We start from the raw sequence: 8,001 nt of genomic DNA, 5'->3' as shown, positions 1-8,001 counted from the left end.
GCAGGTCATTTAAAACGTTTAATACCTATCTGTAGAGTCTTGCTTGATTGAGAATAGATGCTGCGAGTGTACCTCAAGTTGTGCCTTAAGTACCAGCAAGTCCAATGGTTGTGTTTGTAAAAAAAAAAAAAAAAAAAATATATATTTTTTTCTTCCAGTGTGTTGCCCATCCTATTCCCTTTTCCAGAACAAGGTTGTTAGTATGTGAAGGCACTTGTGAATGGGGGGGTTTTGTAGTCTTATATGACACGGGGGCTCATAAATGTTACTTGGGTGGCGGCTCATAGAGCTGCAGGTCCAGCTTGACCCAAACCTCTCCAGTGGGGACTTCGTGCAGCAGCAGACGGCGATTGGCGGCGCCTTTGCTCTCCAGTTCCTTCTTGATAGTTGCCACGGGAACCTCGGTGCGGCCAAGGAAATCTAATGAGAAGTATAAATAAATTGTTCATAATGTTATATAATTTTGTACTGCAGACTCCTCATTATATTGTTTTTTTTTTTTTTTTTTACGTCATCTTTGTAGCAATAAGGACGAGCTAGGACACAGATGTCAAACTCAAGACCCGGACCCGGACCCAGATGTGGCCCACCATATGATTTTACGTGGTCTGTGAAGCCACATCTTGAGTCAATTTCCATGATTTTTGTAAAAGTCTAATAAAATTTCAAACTCATCATAAATAATAAGGTTGAGATATTACAAGCATTTTTGTGTTACCAAATGTGAATAGTTGAAAAAAAAAAAAAAACAGCCTTGATTTCTGATTCCAAAAATAGTTCATAAATTAATGTAAATATGATGAGATGATTAAATATTTTTGTTCCAGTCATAACAGGCGTATGAGGGTAAGCGGAACAACAATGCGGCCCATGAGAAGAATGACTGACACCCCTGAGCTAGGAGAAAAGTACATAAGAAAATGTAAATTTTGGGATCATGTCCATGTTAAAATAAATTGGTTTAGCTCATTGAATATACTGTGGGCTACCACCACTAGTTAAAACATTCTAATTCCTCCACACATCAAGAATAGACAGTCACTGGTGCACTTCAATCACTTTTTTGGCACAAATGTTAAAATAAACATGTACATCAACAAATGATACCCAGGGAAACTCAACACGTGAGGTGACTGAGCCAGTTAACAGCCAGCAGCTACCTTGAGCCAACTCTACACTTTCATTCCCTGGCCCCAATGCCAAACACCAGATCAGACCACATTATAAAGCCACACAATAAGGCCTGCACCTTGCATACATATCTAGTACGGGTATTAAAGCTTATCAGGCTGCATGCAAATAGAATTTTATGAGCATTGACAGGGATGGATATTCTGTTCAATTTTCCTAGTGAATCATTTCAAACAGCCCGTCTTTTTTTAGTTGTACGTATACAAACGTGTCCACTGACCGTCTGGTGAGAACTGGTCCTTCTCAAAGACGGTGATGCACAAGACGTCCTGGTAGAGGTCTTTGACGAAGAACTGGCAGTTAAAGTTCCACTTGGGGTTTAGCGTGTTGCTTGCGGGGCGGGACGTGTAGCACTGGGCCCCCATGGTCAGCTCACAATAAGGATTGCTCTTGCCTGCAGGGGATGTGGAAGACAGAAAGCTGCAAGACAACACCTCACGTGAACCCTCTTCAATTACTGTATTATTATTATTACCGTTGGGCTTGCAAGCCTTGAGCTCCTGGGCCTCCGAGACGGTTACCAGTAGCCTGCCGATACCGCTTGTCTTCAAAGAGCGAGCTAAAAAAAACATGGAGACGTGAAACGAAAGGACAACACGGATATGTGAGAGGACAACACATTAAAACAATTTGAAGGCAGAGGAGGATACAATGGAAACATGGACTTCTTACTGACCTTGATAAGCCTTCTCCCGTTTTTTCTTCTCTGTCTCAATGAAAAGCTCAGATGCCGCTTTGATTTTCTGCACCCACGCCGCCCTGACAGAACCACAAGTTATAGCCTTGCTGCACACTGAGTGACAGTCGGGATATCCTGATCACATTTTCTGGTATTCGAGTCCGACTCAAGTCACTTGATTTTGCCAAGTCCGAGCTGATACCTTGACAGTTCATTAGGGAGGATGTACGCGTACGTATCATCAGGTATATCCAGCCTCAAAGTAGCCACATGCCACGTTTTTAAAAACGCCGGTTCCCTCTCCTTGGTGGAAATCATCTTTTCTAAGACACCAATTGCGGGATTAACAAATATTACAGAACATTTACTGTATTTGGAGCCTGAAAAATGACACGGTATCATTGTTTTTTTTGTTGCAGTGTGTTGTTAGACTGATAGTGCTCAATCGCTTGGTGTGCTGTGAAGAGTCGCCAACTATTATTTTTCATGTTGGGCTATGTTGTTCAGTGTGCGGTGGATGTTAAACACGAAAGACACTTAGGTATGCAATCAAATATGACCATCCATTTTTCAAAAACAGCTGACCTTCACCAAGTACTGCTGCGTGCGTGTATGCTCACCTTTCATTCAAGGTGTCCGTCCTGAGCGAGTAGACACGGTCAATGTGGGAGACGAGAAAGAGCGGCTCGTCACTCGACAGCTCCAGCGGCATTTTGACTAAAACCTCGTTGAGGAACAGCGGCTGGTGACAAAATAAATACAAAACAAATGATGCACGTGATATCCCGCAGGTTACACTGGTTTCACTTACCGCCTTGTAGATCTTGAGCTGGATGCTGCTCTTGGGGCTGAACAGCTTGTCAGGCCCGGAGGAGGACAAGGACTTGGTGCTTTGCGTCAGGAGCAGGAAGTCGTTGAAGAGGAACGCCCACAATTCCCGGCTGCTCTTGGTCTTGTGTAGACGACCGCTGTGGAGCAGCTTGCGTGGCCCGAGGCAATTAGTGAGCGAGTTAAACACCAAGTTCTGCCAATGACACACACACAGATACACACATACGAGACAACCATGATAATCCTACATCGTTTATTGGGGAAAAAGAGGGGTTTCTACCTCTATAGCCCCATCGCACTGTATGTGGTTCTGGATCCACTCGAGGCGATCCGAGTTCTCCTTCTCCCTGACGCCCTCGTTGACCTGAGAGCACAGCTCCTCGGCCCGATCCAGAGCCTCCCTCAGGGGCGGTTGGTCGGCGTGGTGGTCAGGTGTGTGCTCCAGGATCTAAGGGATGTCATACATTAAAAAAAGAACAGGAGGATGAAGTCCTGAAATATGTATCCGACATACGTTCTTTATGAGCAGAGGGTAGCGTGTGATTCTCTGCATGGGCTTGAGGAGGAAGCTGGACAGAGGCATTCCTTTGCAGCGGTAGTTAGTGGCGATTTTCTGCTCCACGGGAGGTGAAGGAGGGGGGCAGAGAGAGACGCTCACAGTGAGAGTACTGACACGTTCTTACCCTCACCGTCCATTAAAATAAAATATGTACCAGAAAAAATGTGTTTTATCCACCGCTATATTCGTCATGTATGTTTTTTTTATGTATGTCAAGTTACCTACTTCATTTTTTTTGAAAAAAAAAACAAAAAAAAAACAACTGAACATTTTATCACAATTTTCAAAAATACATTAAAAGAAACAACTTGGTTTAAAAATCAAACGACTAAATAAAACTACTCCTGACTCCCACTCACATTTGCAATAGTTTTCTTGAAACTGGTTATCAATAAATTGTCGAGAAAAATGTAGAAAAATGCTATATATAAAAAAAAAAAAATCTCATCGCTCCAAGTGTTTTAAAAATTAAGATTACATTAAAACATTTGTTTTAGCTCAGTAATAACATCTTAATCCCATCACAAAATTTCAACATTTGTTTCCAAGCAGAGAAAAGCTAACTTTCTGAAAAATCATGTATAGTATTTCCAGATGTGCTTTTCTTTTACTTGGAGGGAAATTAGACAAGTGTAGATAATAAATAAACAATTTAATAGGAAAATAAAACTACAAATAAGAGGAATCATTGAGATAAAATGGTTTTCTATGGCAGAAACTGTATGCCTTTGATTGTGTGTGCGAGTACAGTACTTTGAGGAAGTCCTTGAAGTCAGGTTGGTTGAGCGTTTTGCTCTGCAGCAGGGCGGCGGCGTTGAGTTGGGAAGAGCAGAAGCGGATGTAAGGCTGCATGTGCGTCAGCTCCGACGCCAGCAGCTCGCCGATCAGCTGCACCGGCATGTTGTCGCCGCCCGTTTTCTTGCGCACAAGCAGTGCCCTAAAACCACAGACCCGAATGAAGGTACGAAGGGCTGTGGGAGGGGAGACATCTCAAGTGGTGAAATACTCACTTGAGCAGTTTGGTGTTGCACATGATGAGCTCTCTCCAGTTGACGAAGATGACGCCCATCTCCGCTTCCGTCAGTCGACCGGATTCTGACATTGGCTTGTAGAATACCTAACAAACAGAAAACTTGGTTACGTTGGAAGTCTTGATCTTATTACAAACACATATTTCAATCCCATTTAAAAGTTTTGGTTCTTCCCTACCATGTATGGGGTTTCATTAATTTACATTTTTATATTGGTATTATATTGGTAAAGACAACTGAAAACCAGAACTGGTTGCCAGCCAATCACAGGAAAAAAAAAAAAAAAAAAAAAAAAAAAATATATATATATATATATATATACACACACACACACACACCACACACACACACACACATAAAAATATAGGAAATTATATAAATTACTTTTGAAACTACGTTTTATTTACTCTATTGTACTTTTACGTTTTAAATCCATTTTTACTTTATTTTGAATTACAAGATGTCAATAATTCTATACACATTTTTTTCCTATTTGAAACATTTTTTTTAATGTAAAATTTATTTAAAGAGGTTGGTCAAACGAGAATCAGTTATTTACAAAAACTTAGCCACTAATATTTTAACAATGTAAATTTTCATTTCATTTAGTTTTCTTAAATGGCTCAAAAACTGAAACCTGACAAAGACATTTTTATATTTCAATGATGTTTAGGCCCCCAAGGACTTCAAACAGGTAATCAAAATATGCATACCATTTTTTTTTGTGTGTAGATCGGAGGTAGTTAAAATTCCAAACTTCATGTAGACCAATTGTGTGTGTGTGTGTGTGTGTGTACACAGACCTCCAGCACTAGCTCCAGGTCATCCACATAGGTCTCCTCGGTCCGAATGAGCTCGTGGATGTAACCCTGCCTCTTCCTCTCCTGGGGACTCATCGTGTCCAGAGTCATTAGGTCTGCGCACCCTTTGACACACATTATAGAAAAGTGCCCGCACACGTGTTCAAACCTTCCTTTTATTATCATCTTTGTGATTCATGTTATTTACACGAGTGAGGCACATTACAGTAGCAGGCAAGTGAAAGCGAGCACCTTTCATGATTGCATAGGCCAGAATGGAGGGAAAGCGGATAGAGGAAGACGAGTTTGTCCTGCTGGTGATATCACTCAAGTGAAAAGTAAATGTCGGCCACACATTTATGATATAGTTTGTTTTATTATTCGATGCTATTAAAAGCAGATGGTAGCCTCAGTAAGGGTTCACATTGGTCCATTTCTAGTAAGGCTTTTCGTTTTATGTATAACCCTATTAGTATACCGAACTTTGGGCTTTGTTGAGAAAACTAAAACCCCAATATTTGTAACATATTCACAAGATGGTGCCTTTACAAAGACAATTGACACTATCAGGGAGGTATTCATGTAACAGTACAGTATACTGCAGTGTTCCTAATATTGTGGTGTCATTTTACATTTACATGGGAATTTGTTTTCTATAGCAAATCCAAATTAAGATTTGCATCACTGAGAGACAAGCCTCTTAGACCCTTTAACCATTTTTTTAACCACTTCCGCCACTGACGCAAAATGATAGTTGACCCGGAAATTTTATGCTTGCAGAGGTAGCCTACGAAATCCTTACAGGTTGAACGATGCCTGTGTGTAAGTGTATTTTGTAATGGTGGGAAAGGAGTGAGAAGCCACTTTAACGCTGGCCGTTTTCCACCTTTTCGGTGCCTCCGGCAATGACATAGAATGACAAAGTCACCCTGGCAATTTTACACCTTCAGAGGTAGTCTCAGAGCTGTAACAGAGGCGGGATGAACCCCACATGTACGACAGAGCATGACCAATTTACTGTCTGGATGATTAATTGGTCAGATAACACATCACAATAAATCAACATGAGTCAATACGTAACTGATGTATTAACTTTACTTCTGGTCAGAGATTCTGTTGTGCTCCTCAAAGAACCAGAAAAGTATATATTTTTTTTCATAAAGATTAAATATGTTTGAAAGTAAGTGCTTAACAAAAAAATAAGTGCTGACTTCTTGAACTAAAGTGCCTAAAGTGTTTTTAACGATCTCAATATTCCAGACTTTTTAGGGAGGGTTGAAACACGGTGCGCTGACAACTATGGTGTCATATGAGTCGGCTCTCCCCCCACTATATAACTACCAAGCGCCCTTCTTCCATGCAGTGGGCATTAAGTGTAATTCCTATGTCGTTATTTCTAAGAACTTGGCCCAATTATACCAATGCAGCATCTGGTTAGCCATCAAACTATGGCTACTAACTGAAAAAAAAAAAACCTTTTAGGAAGTGTAATGCGTTTTGTTCTATTTGGGTTAACGTTGCTACTGTGGTGTTCCTACATACGCGCCGCATAGTGAAGCAGCGGCAATCCAGACACGATCTATTGCCCTGGTAGCTCCGACCGCTGGCACCGATTTATAATTCCCCAAGTCCACCGTTATTTAATTAGACCATTATACAGTTGATAGTCCTTATCTTGACAGTTTACTAACTGAAGTTCCTTCAACATATCCTTCACCACATAACGATGTTCTTATCACATATTTTGGCCGATATCAGTCATCGACCAACATAACGGATATCGAACATATACATCTTTTTAATTGGTATTTTTTTTAAGCCTCCAGTATCGCTAATGGCGTCTTCCCCAAAAATCTGATATTGCTTGGGTTTTCAGTGTATGGGTATGCCACAATGCCGGAACAAGGGTGCAAAGTGATGGAAATAAATTAGTGCCACCAGGATTTGAATTTGAAATGTAAAGTGATCACATTTTCAATAGTTGCTACAATTTACTGTCTAAAATTCACCGTCTGTTCCACCAGGCATGTTTACTTCAGGTCGGAACCAAAAACCCAGGCAATCGCAGTTATGCTTTCTTAGTCACGTGATGTCACATACTAAGAAAGCGTAACTGTGATTGGCTGGCTGTTTGGTTCTGACCTGAAGTAACCCTGCCTGGTGGCACAGACGGTGAATTTTAGACAGCAAATTGTAGCCAGTTGACTTTCAGACAGCGAATTGTAGCAACTATTGAAAATATGATCACTTTCCATTTCAAATTCAAATCCTGGTGGCACTATTTTACTCCCATACAAAGTTCAACATCCGACAACCCCTTCAACAATCCCTGTTGTGTTGAGTGCAAGTGTTTCCATCTGTTTATTTTATACACTTGCGAATACTTTCCAGGTGATCCGTTACGACCCTTGATGAAAAATACTCTGTGGGATTCCGTCTTACTATCCCTTCTATTGTTGTGTCTGTGTAAAATACAAAGGCAGATAAATTGAGTAGGTTAGTGCTCCAATACGGTTAATTTTGTAGCGTCTCAATGTGAAAGTTAGTTGAAGAAAATGTGCAGGAGATTAAAGAGGCAAAAGTCAAGCAGAAAAATAATAAAAAAAATAAACGGGCGAGGCTGGTTCTATTCCCGCAGGTGGCCGGGATTCCGGGTTGCGGTAAGGTGAGGAACAAGAGGAGGAGGAGGAAGAGGAGGAGGACAGGAAAGCCCACATTGTTTGTCCTACAGAGGAAACAAAGGAGAGATGAAGCAGGAGGAGGGGAAGGTGAATGAGATGAGGCAGAGAGCAGAGGCATTAATACAGCTGGAATATTAATGCTGGGCCCTGGTATGCACATGCGTTCATATTAATCACGTTGATGTCAGTGTTACATGGTTGCTAATTACGTGGGGCGGAGCAGTGGACA

At 41.2% G+C, this 8,001-nt stretch overlaps 1 protein-coding gene across 3 annotated transcripts in view; it reads right to left on the bottom strand.

Annotated features, from left to right (window-relative positions):
- Window positions 1-130: 130 nt before the first annotated feature.
- LOC133496183 (intersectin-2-like) overlaps window positions 131-8,001 on the bottom strand; it is a 34,786-nt gene continuing 26,915 nt past the window's right edge. For all 3 annotated transcript variants that reach the window (XM_061811423.1, XM_061811426.1, XM_061811425.1), the window contains exons 29-39: window positions 5,095-5,216; window positions 4,271-4,377; window positions 4,014-4,197; window positions 3,216-3,314; window positions 2,982-3,149; window positions 2,682-2,894; window positions 2,491-2,612; window positions 1,868-1,950; window positions 1,667-1,750; window positions 1,412-1,585; window positions 131-420 (exon numbers count right to left, since the gene is read on the bottom strand). In XM_061811423.1, the coding sequence (XP_061667407.1) occupies window positions 266-420; window positions 1,412-1,585; window positions 1,667-1,750; window positions 1,868-1,950; window positions 2,491-2,612; window positions 2,682-2,894; window positions 2,982-3,149; window positions 3,216-3,314; window positions 4,014-4,197; window positions 4,271-4,377; window positions 5,095-5,216 (1,511 nt within the window). In that variant the 3' untranslated portion in view covers window positions 131-265. The remainder of the gene's footprint in view (window positions 421-1,411; window positions 1,586-1,666; window positions 1,751-1,867; window positions 1,951-2,490; window positions 2,613-2,681; window positions 2,895-2,981; window positions 3,150-3,215; window positions 3,315-4,013; window positions 4,198-4,270; window positions 4,378-5,094; window positions 5,217-8,001) is intronic.

This window comes from Syngnathoides biaculeatus, chromosome 23, assembly GCF_019802595.1.
Source record: "Syngnathoides biaculeatus isolate LvHL_M chromosome 23, ASM1980259v1, whole genome shotgun sequence".
Lineage (NCBI taxonomy): Eukaryota > Metazoa > Chordata > Actinopteri > Syngnathiformes > Syngnathidae > Syngnathoides > Syngnathoides biaculeatus.
The sequence above is the reverse complement of the archived record's forward strand: the minus strand, read 5'-3'. Positions and strand labels throughout refer to the sequence as shown.